This window comes from Pongo pygmaeus, chromosome 5 (genome assembly GCF_028885625.2).
Source record: "Pongo pygmaeus isolate AG05252 chromosome 5, NHGRI_mPonPyg2-v2.0_pri, whole genome shotgun sequence".
NCBI lineage: Eukaryota > Metazoa > Chordata > Mammalia > Primates > Hominidae > Pongo > Pongo pygmaeus.
Genome location: NC_072378.2, coordinates 45,272,798 through 45,298,146, shown reverse-complemented (window position 1 = coordinate 45,298,146; position 25,349 = coordinate 45,272,798). Strand labels below are relative to the sequence as shown.

Here is a 25,349-nt window from a genome sequence, read left to right as displayed (position 1 = left end):
TTGTGTCTCAGGGAATAGGGAGGCCTGAGGGAAGAAAGATGGAGGAACAGCTAGTCAGTGGAGTAGTCAGAACAAACACATTTATTAAATTTGCTATCTCATATGAATACAGTTCATGGCGCCCCAAGACAATTACAGTAGTAACACTAAAGATCACAGATCACCATAACAGATAAAATAATAATGAAAATATTTGAAATATACTGTGAAAAGTACCAAAATATGACACAGAGACATAAAGTTGGACACATACATGCTTTTGGAAAAATGGCACTGATAAGACTTGCTTGATTTAGGGTTACCACAAACCTTAAATTTGCAAAACATACAACATCTATGAAGCACAATAAAGCAAAGTGCAATAAAGTGAGGTATGCCTGTATTGAAAGATAAATATAATATATTTAAAGTCATCTCTTACAGTCAGCAAATAATTGGGTCTTGCTTCTTTATTCCTCCTTTCTGTCTGTCTGTATCTTTTTTTCTTTTCTTTTTTCTTTTTCTTTTTTTTTTTGGAGAGAGGGTCTTGCTTTGTCTCCCAGGCTGGAGTATAGTAGCATCATCATAGCTCACTGCAGCCTGAATCTCCCAGGCTCAAGTAATCATCCCACCTCAGCCTCCTGAGTAGCTGGGACTACAGGCATGCACCACTACGCCTAGCTAATTATTGTATTTTTTTTGTAGAGACAGGGTTTCACTGTGTTGCCCAGGCTATTCTCAAACTCCTGGGCTCAAGCGGTCCACCCACCTCGGACTCCCAAAGTGCTGGGATTATAGGCATGAACTGCCGTGCCCTCCCCCCATCTGTATCTTTTAATTGTAGTCCATAATTCTGTGATATTTGGTGTATTAATTCACGTGGTTGGATATAGGGTAACTTTTCCTATTTGTTTTCTGCTTATTTCCTCTCTTATTGTTTATCTGTTTCTCTTTCCTGTCTTCTTTTGGGTTGTGTGTTTTTTAGAAATTCCTTTTAATTTATATATTGATTTCTTTATGATATCTTTTTGCATCCTTTTTTCAGTAGTCATGGTAAGGATTACAATGTACATCCTTAAATGTTCAGTGTACTTGGGAGTTATTATACTGCTTAACTCACATAAAATGTAAGACTCTTGTATATATATAGGTCCAGGTCCTTTATGCTATAATTGTCATGCATACTATGTCTATATATATTGTAAGCCATAATACCATAATTTTTGTCTTAAATAATCTAGTGTGTTTTAATGAAACTAAGAGAAAAAATAGAGCTTCACTTGATCTTAGCCAAAAGGCTGAGAAGCAACTAAAAAAAAGAGCTTATTGTTTACCATTCCCATTGTTCTTTATTTCTCTTTCATAATTAGAGTTTTCTTGTATCATTTTTCTTTTCTGTTCTGCTAAATTTTGTTTAACATTCGTTGTAGTGCAAGTTAGCTAGTGATGGTTATCTTAGTTTTGATATTTCTGAAAAAGTCTTTACTTTTTCTTCATTCTTGGATGATGTTTCATTAGATACAGGATTCTGTCTCGAAAGTTTTATTTTTCAGTATTTTAATGATGTCATTCCACTTTTTTCTCTATTGTTTTCAATCATAAGTCAGTAGATTTCTATTATTGTTTCCCTGTGTCCAATGTGTTGTTTTCTCTGGATGCTTTCAGAATTGTATTTTTACTTTTGATGTTCAGCTGTTTGGCCATGATATCCATAGACATGGTTTTCTTTGTATTTATCCTGCCGAAAATTCACCGAGATTCTTGAATCTTGAATCTCTTGAATCAAAGAGTGTATGTCTTTAACCAAATTAGGGGACTTTTTGGCAGTTATTTCTTCAGATTTTTTTCTGCCTTATTCCCTCTCCTTCACTTCTGAAACTCCAAGTACATTGTATTAGTTACTTTCATATTATTCCATAGGTAACTCAGGTGCTTTTTAATTCCTCTTTTAATATTTTCTCTCTATTCTTCAGATTGGAGCAATTCTATTGAACTTTTATCTTCTATACATTTCTTTCTGTCAGCTCCAATCTACTGTGACACCCATCTAGTAATATTTTATTTCTGATATTTTATTTTATACTTCTAGAATTTCTGTTTGATTTTTTATAGTTTCCGTTTATCTGTCATTATTTTTTATTTGTCCGTTTGTTACAAATGTATTTTATTTTGTGCTTTGGAGCATGGTTAGAATTGCTGTTTTAAAATTTTTGATTGCAAAATTAAATATGTGAATTTTATTGGTCTCCATTGAATATAAGTCATGCTTTCTTGTGTTTTGCATATCTGGTAATTTTGAATTGTAAAGTGGACATTGTGAGTAATACATCATAGGCATTTTAGGATTCTGTTTTATTCCTATGAATATATTGTTTTTATTGGTGGTGGTGGTAGTGGTGTTGGTATATGTGTTCAGCAGGGAAGTTACTTTTCTAGACTCACCTGTAAACTTTGAACTCCTCTTCAGTGGCAGCAACTAGAATGTCTTTTCATTTCTTTTTGCTTTAGTGAGATTGCATGCATTTCATACCATACAGGAAGAACTTAGGGGTTAGTAAAAGATTTGAGGAAAGCCATACATGATGGCACTTGTTATTTCAGCTACTCAGGAGGCTGAGATAGGAAGATCACTTTAGCCTAGGAGTTTCAGACTAGCCCGGACATAGTGAGACCCCATCTCTCCCCATCCACAAAAAAAGATTCGGGTAAAATTTGTACACTGAATTTTGGGCTCCCCCTCTTTCTTTTCTGTCCCTTTGGGGATTTCCTTTCTCATTCCTCACCTACTGTGATTGCCCGACCTCTGGCATCTCGTTTATCAAGGATCTAAGATTATATGTCAGCCACTCCTCTACCCACTGGATGCTGCCCTTAGGCTAAAACTGTAAAGACAGGAAATCCACCCACTGACATTCCCTTCTAAAAGTACATACTACCGTTTCCAGTTTCAGTCTGGTTTTGATCAGTCTTCAGTGCTTTCATATACTTGTTGTTTTTTTTTTTATTACCTATTCAAAGCTTATAAGAATTTCAGCTATTGTACTCTGCATCTCATTCAGTAACTAAAACTATGGTAACAAAATGTTACCTAAAAGACCTCTTCAGTTAATTTGATTCACAAAGTATGTGAGAAGGAGTTGTAATTAACCTAGTGATGTATACATAAATTAATTTTTTATAAGTTTTAAAAAATTCTTTACATTTTTCTCCGTATATTTAAACATTTCTCCCCGATCCTGTTGAAAACTATTAAATTGGAGTTATTTTACAACAAAGTTTTCCTGAGGAAAGTATTATCCCAGTCTATGCCTGTATTCTCTTGAATTTGAAATTAGTGGCATCAGAATTAATAATGTTCCACTTCAGAGGCTTTAATTATTTTCTACTGATTTATACACTTCTTTCTATATTCAGACTTTTGCTACATTTTGAGTTTTACTCACTGGAAACTTCAGCTATGATGCTATAATGGTTCAAGTAATCCTGCATATAATAATAAAATCTCTACACTCACTACGTGTATTACAAGCCAAGAGATTTGATGTATAGTTATATCTGTAATACTATTGTTGTAGCCTTGGACATGTCCCGTATTTTCACTCTTTCATCTATAAAATTGTGTAGGAGTTGGAAACATTTAGAATAGACCATTCTTATGTCCCATCCAGAGATAATAATGTATGAATCCTTGAATTTAGTGAATCTCTATTATTTTTTTCCTTAAACACCTTTCTGGTTTTAATTAAAGAAAACCTTTTTCAGTCACTTATAAGAAAACCCCATCAGACTAACAGCAGACTTCTCAGCAAAACCTTACAGGCAGGCTAGGAAATAATGGGATGGCATTTTCAAAGTACTGAAAGAAGAAAAACTGTCAGCCAAGAATTTTGTATACAGTAAGATTAAGCTTCATAAATGAAGGAGAAATAGCTTTTCCCAGGTAAGCAAACACTGAGGGACTTCATTACACTAGTCTGACCTTACACAAAATGCTCAAAGGAGTCCTAAACATGGAAACAAAAGGTTAGTATTCACCATCATACAGAGACACAAAAGTATAAAATTCTCAGGTCTTATAAAATATCACACAAAGAAGGAAGAGAAATGAATCAAATGGCAATTTGGCAGAATTCCACCAAACCACAAAGAGAAAAAGAGACAAATAATTTATCAAACAACTAGAAAATAATTAACAATATCACAGGCGCAAAACCTCACTTATCAATATTAACCGTGACATAAATGGATTAAATGCTCCACTTAAAAAATAAAGATTGGCAGAATGGATAGAAAAAACAAAACATGATTTAACTATACGTTGCTTACAAGAAACTCACTTTACCTATAAAGACATATATGGACTGAAAGTGAAAGGGAGGAAAAAGATATTTCATGCAGATATAAAGCAAAAGTGAACAGCAGTAGTGATACTTAGATAACACAGACGTTATATCAAAAATAGGAAAAAAGACAAAGTCACTACATAATAATAAAGGAATCAATTCAGCAAGAGGCTAAAACAATTCTAAGTATATATGCACCCAACACCGGAAGGCTCAGATTCATGAAACAAATATTACTAGACCTAAACAAATATTACTAGACCTATTACTAGACCTAAAGAGATAGACAGCAATACAGTAATAATGGACAGCTTCAACACCCTACTGACAGCATTAGTCAAATGGTTGAGACAGAAAGTCAACAAAGACATATTGGACTTAAATTGGACTTTAGACCAAAAGGACTTCAACAATCATTTACAGAACATTCTACCCAACAACTACAGAATATACATTCTTCTTATCAGCACATGGAACATTCGCCAAGGTAGATATCACATGTTAGGCCACTAAACAAGTCTTAAGAGATTTTTAAAATCAAGTATCTTCTCAGACCACAGTGGAATAAATCTGTAACCAGTAACAAGAGGAACTTCAGAAAGCATAAAAATACATGGAAATTAAACAATATACTCTGGAATGATCATGAAGAAATTAAGACACATTAAAAGATTTTTTGAAACAAATGAAAATGGAAACACAACACACTGAAACTTGTGGTATACAGCAAAAGCAGTGCTAAAGGGAAGTTTGTAGCATTAAATGCCTATATATCAAAAAAGCAGAAAGATCCCAAATTGATGACCTGTCATTCTGTCTCAAGGAATTAGAAAAGCAAGAAAATACCAAACCCAGAATTATCAGAAGAAAAGAAATAACAAAGACCTGAGCAGAACTAAATAAAAATAAAGACAAAAAAAAATACAAAAGATCAAGGAAATTAAAAGTTGGTTCTTCAAAAAGATAAACGAAATTGGTAAATTGCTAGCAAGACTAACCAGGAAGAGAGAGGATCCAAATAAACAAAACCAGAAGTGAACAAGGAGATATTACAACAGATACAACAAACATACAAAAGATTGTCACAGATTATTATGAGCAACTATACACTCACAAAGTAGAAAACCTGGAAGAAATGGATAAATTCCTGGAAACATACAACCTCCCAATACTGAACCCAGAAGAAATAGAAATCCTGAATAGACCAATAACAAGTACCAAGATTGAATCAGTAATTTAAAAATCTCCCAACAAAAAAGAGTTCAGGACCAGATGGATTGACAGCCAAATGTGTACAAAGAAGAGTTAATACCAGTCCTCCTGAACCTGCCCCAAAAAATTAAGGAGTAGGGAATTCTCCATAAATAATTCTTTGAGGTCATTACCATCCTGATACCAAAACCAGGCAAGGACACAACAAAAACAGAAAAGTACAGACCAATATCCCTGATGAACACAGACTCCAAAATCGTCAACAAAATACTAACAAACCAAATCTACTAGCATATCATAAAGATAATTACTATGATCGAGTGAGTTTTATACCAGGGATGCAAGGATGCAACATACACAAATCAATAAATGGGATACATTACATAAACAGAATGAAGGACAAAAATCGTGATTATCTAAATAGGTACAGAAAAAGCATTTGATACAATTCAGCATCCCTGCATTATAAAAGTCCTTAACAAACTAGGCATAAAAGGAATATACCTCACAGTAGTAAAGGCCATATACTACAAACCCACAGCCAACATCATACTGAAGTGGAAAAAGTTGAAAGCGTTCCCTCAAAGAACTGTAACAAGACAATGATGCCCACTTTAACCACTCCTATTCAACATAGTACTGGAAGTCCTAACCAGAACAATAAAGCAGGAGAAAGAAATAAAAGTTATCCAAATTGGAAAAGAAGAAGTAAAATTATTCCTGTTTGCTGATTATATGATCTTATATGTAGAAAAACCTAAAGATTCCACCAAAAACCTCTCAAATTTGTTGAATGAATTCAAAGTTTGAGTATACAAAATCATTGTACAAAAATCAGTAGTGTTTCTATTCACCGATAATCTAGCTGAGAAAGAAATCAAAAGGGCAGTCTCATTTAAAGTACTACAAAGAAAATAACAAAATATCTAGTAATATTTAACCAATGAAATGAAAGATCTCTACAAAGAAAACTACAAACCAGCGATGAAAGTAATTGTAGAGGATACTGACAAATGGAAAACCATCCCATGCTTATGGATCAGAAGAATTAATATCATTAAAATGATTATACTGCCCAAAGCATTGTACAGATCCAGTGCAATCTCTATCAAAATACCAACCCCATCCTTTACAGAATTAGAAAAAAAAATCCTAAAATTCATATGGAACCAAAAAAGTGCTCGAATAGGCAAAACAATCTTAAGCAAAAACAACAAAGCTGAAGACATTATATTTCCTGACTTCAGATTATACTGTGAGGCCATAGTAACAAAACAGCATGGTACTGATATAAAAATAGACACATAGATCAATGGAAGAGAGTAGGTAACCCAGAAATAAAACCATGTATTTACAGCCAACTAAACTTTGCCTAAGTTAACAAGAACATACACTGGGGAAAGGACACCCTCTTCAGAAAAAGGAGCTGGGGAATTGGATCACCATATGCAGAAGAATGAAACTGGTCCCATATCTCTTATCATATACAAAAATCAACTCAAGATGGAATAAAGACTTAAAGGTAAGACCCGAAACTATAAAAAAAATACTCAAAGTAAACCTGAGGAAAACTCTTCTGGACATTGGTCTAGGTGAAGAATTCATGACTAAGACCTCAAAAGCACAGGTAAAAAAAAAAAAAGAAATAGACAATGGGACTTAATTAAACTAAAAAGCTTCTGCATGGCAAAAGACATAAGATAGTGACAGGAGGCTGAGGCAGGAGAATCGCCTGACCCCAGGAGGCGGAGGTTGCAGTAAGCTGAGATTACACCACTGCACTCCAGCCTGGGCTACAAAGTGAGACTCGGCCTCAAAAAAAAAAAAAAAAAAAAGATAGTGAGCAAAGAACCTACAGAATGGGAGAAAACGTTTGCAAATTGTGCATCCGACAGGAGACTAACAGCCAGAATTTACAAGGAACTCAAACAGCTAAACAACAGCAACAACAAAAAACACCAAGTAATCCCATTAAAAAGTAGTCAAAGGAAATGAATAGGCATTTTTTAAAATAAGACATACCAATGGCCAACAGGCACATAAAGAAATGCTCAACATCACTAATCAGAGAAATGCAAATGAAAACCACAATGAGATATCATTTTACACCAATCAGAATGGCTATTATTAAAAAGAGAAAATAACGTGTTGGTGAGGATATGGAGAAAAGGGAACTCATGTACACTGTTGTTGGGAATGTAAATTAGTACAACTTCTATTGAAAACAGTATGGATTTTTTTTTTTTTTTTTTGAGACAGTGTCTCACTCTGGTACCCAGGCTGGAGTGCAGTGGCATGATCTGGGCTCACTGCAACCTCCACCTCCTGGGTTCAAGCGATTCCCTTGCCTCAGCCTCCCGAGTAGCTGGGATTACAGGCAAGTGCCATCACACCTGGCTAATTTTTTTATATTTTTAGTAGAGACAGGGTTTCACCATGTTGGCCATGCTGGTCTCAAACTCTTGACCTCTAGTGATCCACCCACCTCAGCCTCCCAAAGTGCTGGGATTATAGGCATGAGCCACTGCGCCTGGCCAGTATAGCTATTTCTTAACTGAAAATAGAACTATCATTCAATCCAGCAATCTCATTACTGGGTATCTAGTCAAAGGAAAAGAAATCATTACATCAAAAAGATACCTCCTCTCATATGTTTATTTGCACCCCTATTTACTTTGGCAAAGATACAGTCAACCTAAGTTTCCATCAACAGATGAATAGGTAAAGAAAATGTGGCATGTATACACAATGGAATAATATTCAGAAATGGAAAAGAATGGGTCAGGTACAGTGGCTTATGCCTGTAATTCCAGCACGTTGGGAGGCCGAGGCAGGTGGATCACTTGAGGTCAGGAATTTGATACCAGCCTGGCTAACGTGGCAAAACCCTGTCTCTACTAACAATACAAAAATTAGCCAGGCGCGGTGGGTGTGCCTGTAGTCCCAGCTATTTGGGTGGCTTAAGCATGAGAATCACTTGAACTTGGGTGACAGAAGTTGCAGTGAGTCAAGATCGCACCACTGTACTCCAGCCTGGGGGACAGAGCAAGATACTGTCTCAAAAAAGAAATAAGGAACGAAATAATATTTTTTACAACATGGGTGGAACTAGAGGCAATCATCTTATGTGAAACAGCTCAGAAACAGAAAGTCAAATATTGCATGTTCTTACTTATAAGTGAGAGCTAAATAATGTGTACACATAGAGGTAGAGTGTGGAATGATAGACAATGGAGATTTGGAAGGTTGGGAGTAAGTAGGGATAGATGATGAGAAATTACTTAATGAGTAACTATGTTACTCAAAAAATGGATATCCTAAAAGCCCTAACTTTACCACTCTAATCTATGTATGTAACATAATCACACTTGTACTGCAAACATTTATACAAAGAAAAAAATAAATAAAAGCTTTTTCTAGTTATATAAGAACTGCATTTTAACAGTTACCATCTCAAACTTTTAAATGAGAAAATTACATATGTTGTACACTATATCCTTTGGCCAATGAATGGCCCACCTTCATGTGAAAAAAATTCTCCATAAGGATGAAACTTTGGAGGAGCTATGTGTGTAACAGAAGAAAGACAGTACTTCCTTGGCCAGATCACATCAACTTTTGTGGTCTGCAAAATTAGTAATAGTAGTACTAGCCTTTCAGATGCTATAGTCTGAGGTAAGTGTTACTTCTCTGTAAGACTTAAGATTTTACATTTATCAAAAGATCTAGTTTACCATTATAGATGTGGAAAGAATAAGATGCAGTTGAATGAGATTCTAGATGCTTCTTAAACACTCACTCTGGTAAGGGGAAGGCTGAGAAAGGATAGGACACTAACCCTGCCAAGAACTTTTAAGTTGGGAGAAAAAGGTTCAGTGAGAGATCCAGGGGCAAACCTAAGTTTTAGTATAACTTCCTGCACCACCGTTGAGAGTTTAAACTGCTAAGATATTTTGTTCATTGTAAACCAGCAAAGAAAAGCAGAGAGACAACAGTCAAATCCGGAAAATATGTAGAACTCCATATGCTATTTCAGCTTCTAATACCCAGCATCAGTTTCTAGTTGAGGATACAAGAATAGAGTGTGAATGCAGCCATGAGGAAGAGGACCTGACATATGGAGAACTTTTCCAAACAGCTAATACTTTTCTTAAAGAAATAGAGAGTTTAGTTCCCAGAGAGATTTCTGCACTCTATAAACAGGTCTCAGTATTTTGTCAAATATTTGGGTTTAGTTTTTGAAAATTTAAAGAATATCCTAAAATTTAGGCCTGATCAGGATGCTAAAGATGAATTGATGTATAAGTATAATGCTCTTCACATGTTTTATAGCTGATATAAGATTATTAATAACAAATATGTACATTTTATGTTAATTCTTCTGAAGCAATTTTGAAGAATATAATGCTAGAATCACTGCTGTATTAAAAATTCTAAACTTGGGGTACATTTTTAATTTGAACAGATTATTAGCACCTAGATAAAGGACTAGATGTTGACAGACAAAGAGAATGTGAAGATATTTGTTGAGGTGGAAAAAAAAAAACTGGGATTATAATATTTAAAGGCTTGCTTCCAGAGAACTCAATGAGCAAATCAAGAAAGTATAAAAGTGCACCTAGTAGCTTGATTATGCTAACGTTAACATTGCTGAATTATGGCAGATAAACCTTTAATGTCACCTTTTGGCAAAAATAGCATGATTCAGCCAGGCTGGCTTATGTGTCTCTACATCTTACAAATGGCAGTCACAAGGTTTTTCTAATTTACGCTTCTATCTTAGTCCATTTGGACTTCCATAACAAAATCCTGTAAACTGGGTGGCTTATAAACAATAGGAATGTATTTCTTATAGTTCTGGAGGCTAGGAAGTCCAAGATTAAGACATTGGCAAATTCAGTGTTTTGTGATGGCCCACTTCCTGGTTCATAGGCAGTCATCTGTTCACCCAAACCTCACATGGCAGAAGGGATGAGTGGTCTTTCCCTGGTCTCTTTTATAAGGGAACTAATTCCATTCATGAGAGCTCCACCCTCGTGGATAAATCAATTCCCAGAGGCTTCTTATCCTAATACCATCACTTTGTGGGCTTGGATTTCAACGTACAAATTTTAGGGGAACACAAAGACTTGACATAGTAAACCTCCTACTTCAGTTTTTGATCAGTGTTTCATGTAATATCTTAGAGATAGCTCCATAGGAGTATGTAGGGAACTGCCTCATTCTTTTCAGTGGTTGCTTTGGTTTCTGTTTCTTTGAATGGATAATTTATTTAACCAATCCCTCATTAATGAACATTTAGTACTATAGTAAGTATCCTTATGTATATATATTATTTTGTACCTGTGCAATATATCTGTAGGATAAATTCTTACAGTGAAATTGCTGAGTAAAAGAAGTTGTTCTTTTTCGTTTTTATAAGATTTTGCCAAATTACTATCCATAGAGGTTGCTATCTGTAGAGTTATATTCCCTACAAAGAATTATGAGAGTAAAAAAGTATTAATTATCAAAAAATTACAGTAATTATCAGAAAAAAAATATATTAATTGTTTGACTACAAATGACTTCTAGACCCCAGTTATAGTAATATGCAAGTTGATTCTTTAATGTTGATGACCTGCCATCTGCTACCTACTATATTTTGAAGTAAATGAGCTTCCATTTCAAAAACATAGCAATCCCATTTTTAACACTTAATTTAAATAACCTAATACTATTACTAGCTAACATTACCCAGGAGGCTGAGTCAGGAGGATCATTTGAGCCCAGCAGTTCAAGACCATCCTGGGCATCATAGCAAGACCGTATCTCTAAAGAAATTAATCCTTTTTTTTAGCCAGATGTAGTGGCACTTGTCTTTAGTCTCAGCTACTTCAGAGGCTGAGGCCAGAGGATCACTTGAGCCCAGGAGTTTGAGGCTTCAGTGAGCTGTGATCACACCACTGCACTGCAGCCTAGGTGACAAAATGAAACATCATCTCTTTATAAAAATAAAACAATTTCCTAGCATGTGTCAGGCATTGTTCTAAGTGGTTTATGTATTTCAACTTATTTAATTTTCACAACAGTCCTACAAGCAATTATAATTTTTTTCCCAACTTACAGGTGAGGAAACCGAGGCCTGAGATATTACGTATCTTGGCAGAGCTGGTAACTTGTAGGGCTAAACCCTAGCCCTATAAGTTATTTTGAAAAATCACGCTGAACACACGTATACACATCTATAATTTCTTAAGTTTGTATTCACACTCTCATCGCAAATAATCCTTATCTTTCTTGTATCTTTTTGTGCTTGCAAACCTGCCTTTTACAGATGCGGCAAATTAAAACAGAAAGTTGTTGGTTTCGTTTTTGTTTTGTCCTGAGATACCTAGAAAATTAGAAACCAATTTGAAATGGTCTTATGACAATCCCAGGTATGATAAATAAATGTATAGCAATTTAACATTTTTCATTTTAAGTTGATGACCCTCAAGTTATTTCAGAAATGTGCCAAAGAAGCTCCTAAGAAATGTTTATAATAATAAATGTTAAAATTTTTTTTTTAAAAAAAGTAACTTCCTGTGGTTCTTTCAGTAAGCTTTCATGACACTTTTTATCTGCAGGCAAGTGGCTGTATTCTCCTGCGTCTTGACATGCAGGCTTAGGTGAAATATTGTGGGCATAAAAATTGCATTTGGTAGGTCTGCTAGGAAGGGGTCATGTAGAAGTCATCTTTGATTTGTTAATGGAATTGTTTTTTAGATGTAGTATATGGCAGTAGTGATGTGCATCCTAAGGGAAAAACCGGTCTCTTTTGTAAAGGTTTATTTTCATATTTATACACTGTATTCTGTTGTGTGTTTTTGATTTAGTAACAATTTATGTGTTTTTCTGTCGCAGAGCACTGCAGCCTGTGGTGTTGAGGCTCACAGCGATGCCATCCAGCCCTGCCACATCAGAGAGGCCATTCGACGCTACAGCCACAAGATTGGCCCACTTTCCCCATTCACAGTACGTAATAACAGAGTTATAAAAAGTTATATTTATAATATGAAAGAATTTTGATTTTCAAGTGGTCAAATGAAGAAGCAATGGAATTGTTGAAAGCAATTTGTGGTGACTGTAATTTTGTTGTATAAAAGTGGCATAATTCTCTTGGGAAATGAAAGTCATTTTCATCTCTTTTTGGAAGGACACTTTTTTTCTACAAAATATTATTTTCTTTCAATTACAAATTAAGTTTTTTTGTTGGGGTTTATAGTTTCTATTTCTCAAAGCTTAAGTTTATAAAACATTATTCTCAAATTATATGTATCCAAATATTGCTAGTAGCACTTTATATTTTAAAATTGGTTAGATTGGCATTACCACTTCTATCAGATATCCTTCTCCTAAACATGCTTTTAGTTGGAAGAAGAAGAGATATTTCTTTACTGGCTTTGAACTAAGCTGAACTTTTACATCTTCAAATGATTTGAAAACTTATAATCAGGGTTTTGCGTTGTTTTAATGGGGAATTAAAGACCTGATATTTCAACAGTCTAAAGAAAGTGTGTGCAGGTGTGTGTGTTTTAATTAAATGCTCGTCTTATGGCCCTTTAAAAAAAGATCTTATTTGTGTTAAGAGAAATTTCTTCAAGTCCTACTCTGTTTATAAGGAACTAGTTCAACAGAAAGTAAAGTTTGATATACATAACTGAGGAAAGTCAGATTTACTTTTTTGATATTCTGTTTTAACAAGCTAATGAAAATGCATATGTATAACATTATACATAAACAAATGAGAAAATAGATAGAAAGTATTACATAGTATACATTTTTACCTGAGTGGATTTTACTATTCATAAAAGTCATGATTTTGTCTATATTATCTTTTTTCCTTATGTTTAGTTAAATAGAATGCTTTCTTTCCGTCCTTTATTTTTATTAGTTGTTGTTAATTATATAGATAGATTCTCTGTGTAACAGGAAGAATATGTTTTATAAATGTCTCCAGAAGCTCTCTGTAATGGTGAAACTTTGCACTTTTAATATTTGAAGTTTATCTTGTATAAGAACATGATTTTAATATTGCTGATTAAAGCAATATATCCTTTTGCATGAATGTTTTTAAAGTCTTATAATTGAAAAGAAATAATTAAATCAAGTTTCTTTTACATGATGGGTGAAGCTGTTTTAAATGACAGGCCAAAAGGAAGATGAATATGAAAAATTATGAATGAGAAAAATAAGAGATAATTGGAAGTAAGAATTTAAAAACCAACTGAAATTGAAAAAAAACAACTTATAATGAAAGATTAAAAATATCAAATCCATCGATAACAGTCAAATAATGACAAATAGGTTGAGACAATGGAAGGGAAAAAGAAGAAAAAAGAGGCAGTGTTTGATAATAATCTAGCAGCAATTAAAAGATAGCAAAGGGAAACATGATTTTTGAGAAATAACCTAAAATGGTAACTAAAAGTAATAAATAAAATTACATAAAGGAAAATGTATCTGATACAAGGAGAAAACGCCCTAATCATGTAGTCTGCATTGTTTCCTCAAAAAGAAGTGGTAGCTGCTTCATTCTTCAAAGTTTTTGTTTTTAAAATAGACTGGACAGATCACCTGAGAGCCATCTTGGTTGATGACACTGTTTACATACATGTGTGTATGTGTATCTTTTCCCCCATGTCCAACCTGGTACTTACGTATTACTACTTTTACAATCTAAGACTGTAGTATTAGTATATGATAAAAATGTACTTTAAGCTAGCTTCAGATATTGCCTAAACTAATTTTGATCTAAGAAACATAAAGAATGGGCTTTTTAAAACTGATGACACAATTTTAAAATGCTTAATTTAAATACATCTAGAAAATAAAACAAGCCATGACCTGGAAGGTTCAGTTAGCCGCTAGTAGAACAATCAAACAAAATCAACAACAAATTGTAACAAACTCCACCCCAGAGAGGCACCCAAGGTGTTATTATTCCTCAGAAGGGGACCGCCACCTGGAAAGGTCTGCTCCATTTTCTTCAGCTATGAGAATTTGCCCACTACAAGAGTGAATATGCCCGCACTTTTTTTTTTTTTTTTTTTTTTGAGACAGAGTCTCACTGTGTTGCCCAGGCTGGAGTGCATTGGTACGATCCAGCTCACTGCAACTTCCACCTCCCAGGTTCAAGCAGTTCTCCCTACCTCAGCTTCCTGAGTAGCTGTGATTACAGGCACCTGCCACCATGCCCAACTAATTTTTGTAATAATTTTTTTTTCTTTTTTTTGCGACGGAATCTCGCTCTGTCACCCAGACTGGAATGCAGTGGCGCGAACTCGGCTCACTGCAAGCTCTGCCTCCCGGATTCACACCATTCTCCTGTCTCAGCCTCTTGAGTAGCTGGGACTACAGGCACCCGCCATCACGCCCGGCTAATTTTTTGTGTGTTTTTTATTAGAGACGGGGTTTCACCGTGTTAGCCAGGATGATGTTGATCTCCTGACCTCATGATCCGCCTGCCTCAGCCTCCCAAAGTGCTGGGATTACAGGCATGAGCCACCTCGCCCAGCCTAATTTTTGTAATTTTTAGTAGAACTTCCCCATGTTGGCCAGGCTGGCCTTGAACTCCTGACCTCAGGTGATCCACCCACCTCGGCCTCCCAAAGTGCTGGGATTACAGGTGTGAGCCACTACGCCTAGGCTACCTATGCTTTTTTATATCATGAATTGCATGACCAGGGTGACACAGGTTTCACAGTATATAATACATAAATCTTTCTTTTAAAGTTAAAAATTATCTCATTAAAATGGGATGGATTTGTAGACTGTGTGTGTCAATAACGCGGCCACCCTGTCTTGGCTCCCACATAACCTCAAGCTGCTAAAAAAAAAAAAAAGGGACCTCGTGGTAGAAACTTACCATGATTGGGGATGCTGATGTTCAGTTCCCTAAGGTCCACTCCGAGGACCTGACATGGTACTTTAAGCTGCAGTGGGGACACTTTGCCACCTAGGCTTTGAGCTGCAGCTCCTAACAAGAGAAAAGGTATGTGGGCTGCTTCTATAGTAATCATAGATTGACACCTATATTTTCATACAGAAAGGCTGAACTGACTTGCCTCCAGTGTAACATGTACTTCATAAATTAAAATGCCAATGAACAACTAGTTTATATTTATGAAGCATAGAGATTTTGTCTTCATAGCATGTCATCCCGAATCTAGAGTTTTTGGTATATATTTAAATGTAACATCTAATTTAAAATGCCCATAACAATGTGTGTGTATATATATATATATATATATATATATCTCCATTTACCAATAATTTGATATTGTTAATAGTTTACATGAAAACATAATTAAGATAGTATATTTAAAAATCTGCTTTTAGTGAGTCATCTTTCTGTCTACTATATGACTTCCGAAAGAATTTTATACCAAATGACATGATCAATTTCAGGAATATAATTCATTATATAAAGAATTGTAAGTGAATTTTTCACCTTAGGAATTATTTAAAGTGGTAGAAGAAAGGAATACTTAAAGCTGTGTTAGCTGGGGAAGAAGGAGAAGAGTACAAACAATGCTTTAAATTGTAGTAGCTACTGGAGTAGGAAGTATACAGGGAGAATGGCATAAACATCAGTCACCTGCCACACACCTGTGAACACCACATTCACGTGTGCTGTGGAGACACACACCATCCATCCCCACTCAGCGGTCAACAACAGTACTCTCTTTGGCATATTGGTTTTCATTGGTGATTTGTTTCTTTTCTGTATTCTCATTTATTCTCAATCCTACACAGAAGATAAGAAAAGGTATCTTACCTTCTTAAGTAATTTTTCTAAGTCAAGCTATTCATTAGATTAAATTAAATTAAACCAGAGCTAAGATTCAGGCCTTCCAACCCCTAGCTTCAAACACTTTCTCCTGACATACACACTTTTGCAACTGTCTCCACGGTACCTCACTTTCTGTATACACACTCTAAAGAACCTTTAGAGAAACTAATTTTACTTTTTTGCTTCTTGTTTGTTTTTCTTAATTCTAAAAATCACTTCAGATTCTATGATCTGCAGTATTCTAGAGTGCTTTTGCAACCTAGAATGTCGTGAGTGATTTTGATGCTTGCCATCTTATATTGCATTTTTATTCATAGTAGTTGATAATATGTGAAGTTATATTGTGTGGTGATTAAGAACTTTGATCCTGGAGCTCAATGGCTAGGGTCTAGATCCCAGCCCTGCTACCTACAAGCTGAGTAGCCTTACACAGGTTTCTTCACTGCTTTATGGCTGTTTCCTCATCCCTAAAGTGAGGATATTAGCTTATACTTCATGATAGGATTTAAGAAGTACTGTGAACTTAATTAACATATAGTAAGCTCTTAATAAATTATATTAGTAATAGTGGAAGTAGTAGTAGCTATGGTATATTTTTTAAAAGAGATAAATAATACAAAGTAAGCGGAAACCATTCCACTCAACCACACTCAAATGCATGTGCCTGTGCACACACATATGTACACACCGAGGCTATCTGGCCTTACTCCATAAGCCTGGAAAAAACTAAAAATTTGAATAATAATGTGGTTTGTTTATGGACTCATAGTTTGTACCATTAAAATTTAAATACCATGTAAGAATTATTGTTCCTGAAAATAAATGTTCATTTTTACTCTTTGGATTAATAATGGTTAAAGAATATAATTGTTTTTTTAAATCACTGATCATCATAAATAAGTCTTAGCAACTGAGTGTACATACTTACCACCTGATTTTTTGCGTACCAGATAGGTTTTGCATACTAGCTCTGTGGAACAGAAATCTAAAGATCAAATGGGTGACCTCATTTATAAAGTTTCTTCAATTTCAGTGGTTGTGATTTTACATATTTGCATAAGTTATTGAAAAGGTTTTTAGAAATTGATGAATATATCAAAGTTGATACATTTCTTAATTACTGGGCTTATTTTTCTCAACTTTTAAAGTTTCTTCAGTTTGCTCATTATGAAAGAAATGCTACTATGTTAGAAAATTATGAAAATATAGAAAAATAAAGAATAGAATAAAACTTACGTCCTAGAGATAACTACTGTTAATATATCACTACCTTTTCATCCTGCCCTTTTCTTTGTATATACATATTAATAATTTAGCAAAATTGAGATTATTCTAATATTGTTACTTATCACTTTATAGTATATTATGTATTCCTTAAAAACATGATTTGTAATAGCTTCATAATACACCTTATACATCTAACTGTACCTTTATTCACTTAACCATTCCATTTTGTTCTTTATTTAGGTTATAAATAGTGATAGTGGATATTCTTGTATGTAAATATTTATCCATCTATCTAGTTGTTTCCTTATGATAGATTACTAGAAGTAAAATTCCTGGATCAAAGGATTGGATGTTTTAAATTTCCTGATAATCTTACCAAAATAATTCTTAGAAAACATGAATGACTTCATAATTGTATAAGTCATATATGAGAGTATAAACTGAAATCAGCATTGAATATTATCAGTTTTATTTTTGTCATTTTCCAGGCAAAAATAAAGTAGCAATTATAGCAGCTAATATTTATTGAGCACTCATGCATCATGCACTGCACTGTGCTAACTCACACAGGCCTCATGACGACCTTAACAAATAGAAACTATTGTTAATTTATGGATGAGAAAACTAACAGACTGTTACTAGCCTTCCCAAGTTAACATACAGCTAGTGAGTGATAGGATATTTTTGTTTTAATTTGTATTTGGTAACTAATGATATTGAACATTTTTATATATTTACTAATAATTTGTATTTCTTTGAATTGAATTATGTCTTTCCCATTTTTTGTAGGGCATTAGATTTACTCGTATGAATCTACTAACTTATGTGAATAAAGTTTTGTAATTAAAAAAATTTTTAAGACATTCATCAATTATGAACAGTAAAACTTTTTGTCAGGTTTGTTGCAGGTATTTTTCCCCGTTCTCCATTTATCTTAATTTTTTTCTAATTTGATATGTTTTCAATATATAGGATTTTATGTACTTAGGTCTACTGGTATTTTCCTCTATCATTTTCCGTTGTCTTATGATTTAAAAAATTGTATAACCTGAGATTAAATACACATCTGTATTTTTAATTATTTTTTATTCAGCTATCTACATTTTTATCTAATATATGGTATGAGAGTTTCTATAATATAAAAACTAAATATCAAAATATGCCAATCAATTAAATGAGTAATCTATCCAGTTCCTATTTATTAGGATTGCTTTATTTATCATCTGTTAAATTACTACAAGCGTATCTCAGGTCTTTCTGTTTTCTATTCTATATTATTTTCCAAAATTATTCATAATGTTTTGTATGTACTACCTGAATATATAAAGAATACAATATTTAGGAAGGGCATCAGGGTCTAAAAATGGGTGTAACAAAGGTTTAAATGAATTGTCACATCAGAAAATTCATTGGCATTTTTTTGAAGATTATTTTTTTCACAACCTAAAAATTCAAATGCTTTTGAATGGTAATGGTAATGATTTTAACAAAAACATTCTTAGAATTTACTTGTTCAGGGTTAGAAGTAAAGAGCATTTTAAAATGTTATGATTAGAGCATTTGGTGTTTTCTCTCAGAGAAAATACTCTGAGGGGTAGTCTAGTGTTCTCTTATGTCACAGGGAAGGTGGTCAGACATGTTTTATCTAGATCTTCACTATTTACAAGCAGTGGGTGGTACCCATGGTTACCTACTCAAGCCTAGCTCTCAATGGGAAGTGCTGTAAATTGCTGATATAAACCCAGGTCTGTAATTTTGAAAGCCAGAGAAAGGAAACTGTGTTCGCTGAGTGTGATGACATAATCCCATCTGTAATGCCTAAATCTATTTTAGTTTCTTCTGATATTCATAGTAGAAAAATGTTAACCCTCTGAACTTGCATGTTATCAGGTAACTTTCTATTGAACTAGAATAGTGAGACAATAAAATTGCTCATTTAAGCATGGTCATTAACCTGAATAATACCTTAAGTGTATCTGTAGAAACAAGGCTCTAGTCTTTACTCAGCTGCCTTAAATTGAGACAGAATCATAGCATTTTAAAACTGGAGAGGACTTGAGCTAGCCAGTTAGTCTGGACCTCTGAGAAGCTTTGTGATGTACCCAAAGACGCTTTGCAAGTGCATGACAGAACTAACCCTAGAATCCAGCCTCCTGACTCTCAGATTACTGTGCCCATTTACTTTGATGTAAATTTATTAGAGGGTACTAGAGATGTTTTCATGTCATTAGTTTAGGGATGTTCATAATGGACTAATAGGGATCGAAAATATGAAAAATTTTTAAAGAATTCTTCACATTGAACTTTTAAAAACAAAAGTGGCATGGCAGATTGTTTTGACCATTTTGATCTGGAATTTCATATTTGCAAATATTTATGTCATGAGCACGTTAGATTTGTCTGCATCTTATGTGTTCAACCTGGAAAATTAAATGTCACAAAATATTAGAATAATTTTCCAGTGTAAATACCAAGTAGAAATTTGGTAGAAATAAATTATATGTGTTTTTACTGGAAGTGAAAATTTTCATAATAAATTTTTTGAGAGTACTAAATCTATTATTACAGATTGGAACCCAAACACATGTTTAAAATTGTAGGCCACTGATCCTAAGGAAAAAAATAAACATGTAGCATATTTATCATATAAGAATAACCTGAAAGTGAGTATTTCCCAGAAAAATATGAAACATTTAATTTAATTACTTTTAATCACCAGAGCCTTTTCTGTGTACAGCAGCTAAATACTCTGTGGCTCACTGGTACCATAGGCTTCAATAAATTCTTACTAATCCTACCCACTAAACTTTTTCTTTATTGGTTGACCTGTATTCTTAACTCTTTAAGTGGTTTTATTCTAAAACTACAGCATTTCCTAAACTAAATTCTGTAGAAGACAAGTATTCCAAGAGGTATTAAGTCTGTATTTGTGTAAGGAAGATCCACTCTTAAAATTTCATTCAGTAAGTATAGGTGTATTTTGAAGTCAGAGTTATGGATGACAGTTGGAATATTATATCCATTAATGTCCACTTTATTTTTGTATATTTTTAGTTGCACAGCATTGAAAAGAGTTTGATTCAAAATACAGCCATTTTTAATAATGTGCTACACAGGCTTGCAATAGTCTTGGTGCAAAAGAAATAATAAAAATTATTTGTTTGAAAGTTGTTTCACTAACAATATCTGGCACGTGCTTATATTTCTAAACTGGAAAGTGTTTAGAGGGAATCAATATATGGATTTCTTATCCAGCATAATTCTTCATGGTTTTCTGGAAAATATTTTTTAATGAATCTTAAAACACTGTAAGCTACTTAAAGATGTCACAAAGAAAATCTCCGTCATCTGAGGATCCTTCTCTGACAAATATTTATTGAAGTTTGAGAGTTAAATTTATTTTGCTTCGTCTATTGAAACCATATTTGGTGAACTTCATTTTCCGCTATTGTAAGCATAACATCATGATTCTACATTGCCAACTGGAGTTGGTACGATCATGTTATATTATAAAATTGTTCAGTTAATGTTTTTTTGTTTTTTGTTTTTTTTTAATCAGCAGGCAGATGTGGGGAGAAGGGAAGAGAGATCTTATCTCATTTAAACTCTCTGCAGCAGTATCTTACCTTGGGGCAGCCAGTACATTTGTTTATAAGAAATTATTCAGTTCTATTTTGAAAAATCCTGGTATTGCCGATAACTAATGTTTGTCTCTGTGGTATACAGTGACTGTTGAAATACATTTTGCTCTTTCCTGCTTTCACTTTGTATTATTAGTAAACACCTCAAATTTAGTTCAGCACAGGACATACATCCTGAGGTGATAGACTTACTTGCACAATTTTATACAGAGTGTATTTGGGCTGCTTTAAATATCAAAAACAAAACCTAAATTCCAAGACATAACTTACTAATCAACAGAACAATTATGAAAAGTTCGAATATAAAACAGTGGATGACATAACCTTTATTTGGAGTAGCACAAAAACTGTGATAGACGTTCAAACCAAACATCTATGGAGACCCTAGAATACTCCAAAGAATCCTAGAATTTTCAGGAACATAGTCTGAAAAAGCAAATCACTTTTCTCTAATGGGGGATATAAAGCAGCAATGAAAGATGACAGTCTTAATCATCCCTCTGTATTTTCTCCAAGTTTATATATTTCAAGTCTTTTTAAATGGGTAGTACTTCAAGAAATTAATCTATTTTTGTTATAACAGGTATACTATATCTTGAGGAATAGAGGAAGAATTTGATCATGAGTGCAAGGAAAGGGGTAATTTATACCAAATAGAAACCTTTTGAGTGGCATATTCTAAAAGGACTAAATCTTGAGGTTTAAATGTTGTTATAGTTTCTGGGTCTTTGCAATCTTCTGGAGGAATGGAAATCGAATGAAGAAAATCCTTGGAGTGACTCTGAAAAGGAAAATATGTCTTTTAAAAAATTACAGGATTCTTTTAACTCATAAATTCATGAAAGCAGCACAAGGATTAGCCAGGAGGAACTAAACTAAGTTGAGCTATTTCTAAATTTTAAAATTGTGCTGTAAAAATGGCAAGAAACTTCTTTTAAGTCTATGAAGAAACAAGATTATAAATACTCAGATAGATGACTCTTTCAGTATATTAAATTGCTCATGTTGACTATACTATTATAGTATAAATAGTATATATTTATACTATATTTTCATAATAGTATTATGAAAATACTATTTTCATTTTTTAAGTATTTTATATACAAATTAGTTGAATATTAGAAAAATAACATATCAGTTCTATTTAAATAGATTATTTATTTACTATAGCCAGAAACATCTAACATTCATAAGTGTGTTTTGTTTAAGTGAAACATTTGTATACTCTTTTATTGATAGTGTGACAAAAAAAATCCCCTCCAAATACCTGTGATGAGAGCCTGTTGAACTGTAGGTGATTTACTTTTTGGTGATTTCTTAAATAGTGTTACATAACTTTAGTCAATAAATGTAATCATTGAAATGTCATTTAATTTACTGATATAGCTGCAAAGTTAATCCCAGAACATAAGTAGATTGTTTTAAATAGGAAATTTGCACCTTTCAAAAATGAAACTGATACCTTACTCTTATTGTGCCCAACATATATTTAAGACTATATGCAAGTTAGTTAAAATGTGCAGGAAAAAAATAATTATGCCTTGTTTTCCTAACCAGTATTTTAATTATGATTTGATTTAAACCCAATCCCCTAGGCTATGTATGCACAGATCAAATATCCCACCCCCACATACTGCCTCTGCATGACTTTAGGATGCGAGAAGAGAAAATTCATAGTCCATATGTCAGTCAGATGTTAATTTTTGCCCTGGCACCTGGATGGGTTCTCCCACCTGATTAGAGTACACTCGCAGCTCTGGGCATATGCCCAATAAATGGAGTATGCTCTCTAGATCAGGAAATATTTTGACTGATTAGTTGGCAGAGGTCATGAGGACAGAGCCCAGTGTCAGGCTCTGAGTTTGCCCAGGCTCATTCAAGGTGACAGTTGGGCTGCTGTGCCTCTCTGGTGGAAATAGCAAGGAGGGAGTATTTGAGTTGACTTTCTGGCTGCAGAAGTTCACAGCCTGGCCTACAGATTTCTGTCAATCCAATTCAAACACTTGTGTAGATTTTACAGTTTCCAGTAGAGACGTTAGAGACTACATTTCTGGCTCTGATTTTACTCTATATTCCTGATCTAACCCAAAAACCCATACCTGTATTTGAGACTGATTAGATAAGATCCTAATAAGTAAATGAGTTATAGTTGATAAATTTTTCTCATCCAAGCAGGGTTTTGGTGTTCAAAAGAGAAAGAGAAAAAAGAAAAGAGAGCTAGCTTGGTTTCTACACTGTGCTTTTCTCTGAAGCCACTGTCTAAAGAAGAAAGTATTAGGGGTTGATCTTCATGTTGGTGACCTAACTTTTCCTTAATTTTTGATGGCAAGCAATGTCTATCGCTCACACAACCAGCTTGCAAATGGTTAAAATAAAAAATTAATAAGGAGGCAGGGCAAGACTGTGTACTGCTATGAGTCAATCTGTCACCCACCACTGCTGGAAAAACAATCCAAAGTACATGCCTTCCTGATAGAATGAAAGCACACTTCACATACAAAGGACAGCACTTGATTTTTGAGTATGGACAAGAATCCGTATCTGTACAACTGAACTACATGTGACCATTATTAACATCCACATGTGTCCTGAGATCCTTATAGCTTTGATATCTGCATTTATTCAATAAGCATGTGCCAGACATTGTGTTAGAAATATATTGGGAGGGAAGTATGGTGTATGGAGATAAGAAACCAGTTATCCAAATATAGCAAAGGAGGTGAATAAATAAGCAGTGCCATGTGATTGATGTTGTAACTAAAAGAGGGCCAATGCCTTAGATACAGTGAAAGGATGGCACAATCTGCCTGAGGAAGTGAAGGAAAACTTTTAGGGTGTTTAATATTTGACTTTATAAAACAGAGGGGAAGGGAATGAGTAGTGATTTTGAAAAGACAATACAAGCACACAGAGGAGCAGGAATAAAATGAAAAATAAAATAGATGTATGAAAGTAGCATGGCTGTTCAGGCAAAGATGAGGAACTGGATCTGGAGTACGCTGAGATGAGATGAAGCATCAAAGACAGAGTGATGCCATTTTGAGAAGGACTTTTAATTGCAAGCCAGTTTACCCAGACTTTATGATTTAGGGCAGCAGTTATCAAACTGTTCTGCCAAAATACATTATGGATTTCCCACAAATAATAGTGTTTTCTCTAGTTATACAAATTTATGTCTCTTAAATTTCTTTTTCTTTTTCTTTTTCTTTTTTTTTTTTTTGAAAGAAACAGGGTCCTACTCTATCACCCAGGCTGTGATGCAGTAGTGCAGTAATAGCTCACTGCAGCCTCCATCTCCCAGGCTCAAGTGATCCTCATACCTCAGGCTCCCAAGTAGTTATGCACCAACATGCCTGGCTAATTTTTTAAAACTTTTTGGAGAGATGGGGTCTCACTCTCTTGCCCAGACTGGTCTCTAACTCCTGGCCTCAAGCAATCCTCCTGCCTTGGCCTCCCAAAGTGCTGGGATTACAGATGTGAGCCACCGCACCCAGTGGGAAATTTTCTTTTAAACAACAGACATAGTCATTAAGGAGCTATTTCAGATTTTTTTAAGCAAAGTGTTAATATGAACAGCTCTGTGTTGTAGAAAAATAAGTGATTGTGGGTTGGGCACAGTGACTCATGCCTGTAATCCCAGCACTTTGGGAGGCCGAGGTGGGTGGATAACGAGATCAGGAGATGGAGACCATCCTGGCTAACACAGTGAAACCCTGTCTTTACTAAAAATACAAAAAATTAGCCGGGTGTGGTGGCATGCGCCTGTAGTCCCAGCTACTCGGGAGGCTGAGGCAGGAGAATTGCCTGAACCTGGGAGGCGGAGGCCATGGTGAGCCGAGATCACGCCACTGCACTCCACCCTGGGCAACAGAGCAAGACTGCATCTCAAAAAAAAAAAAGAAAAAAGAAAAAGAAATGATTGTGTTGAGAAGAGACTGGTGTGAGGGGATATAATAGGCAAAGAAACAAATTAGGTGGCACTGCAATATTGCAGGCGAGAGGCTAAAAGAGCATCTTCTGAGGCAATGGCGTGAGACCAGAGAAGACATATATTTGCCATATAGAATAAGTAGAAAAAGACCCTGAGTGAAAGAAGAATAAAAAAATAGCAAGTTTACAATTTGGCTGAAT

At 34.4% G+C, this 25,349-nt stretch overlaps 1 protein-coding gene across 11 annotated transcripts in view; it reads left to right on the top strand.

The window, feature by feature from the left end:
* The window catches only part of SUPT3H (SPT3 homolog, SAGA and STAGA complex component), a 565,741-nt gene that overhangs the window by 439,808 nt on the left and 100,584 nt on the right, over positions 1 to 25,349 (top strand). For 10 of the 11 annotated variants that reach the window (XR_010126711.1, XR_010126708.1, XR_010126712.1 and 7 more), the window contains one exon: positions 12,420 to 12,530. Coding sequence is in view for 5 of the 11 variants with exons in the window: in XM_054490206.2 (XP_054346181.1) it covers positions 12,420 to 12,530 (111 nt within the window). In the remaining 6 variants the exon portion in view is untranslated. Of the gene's footprint in view, positions 1 to 12,419; positions 13,868 to 25,349 lie in introns of those variants that run through there. The other variant, XM_063666243.1, reaches the window with a different exon arrangement.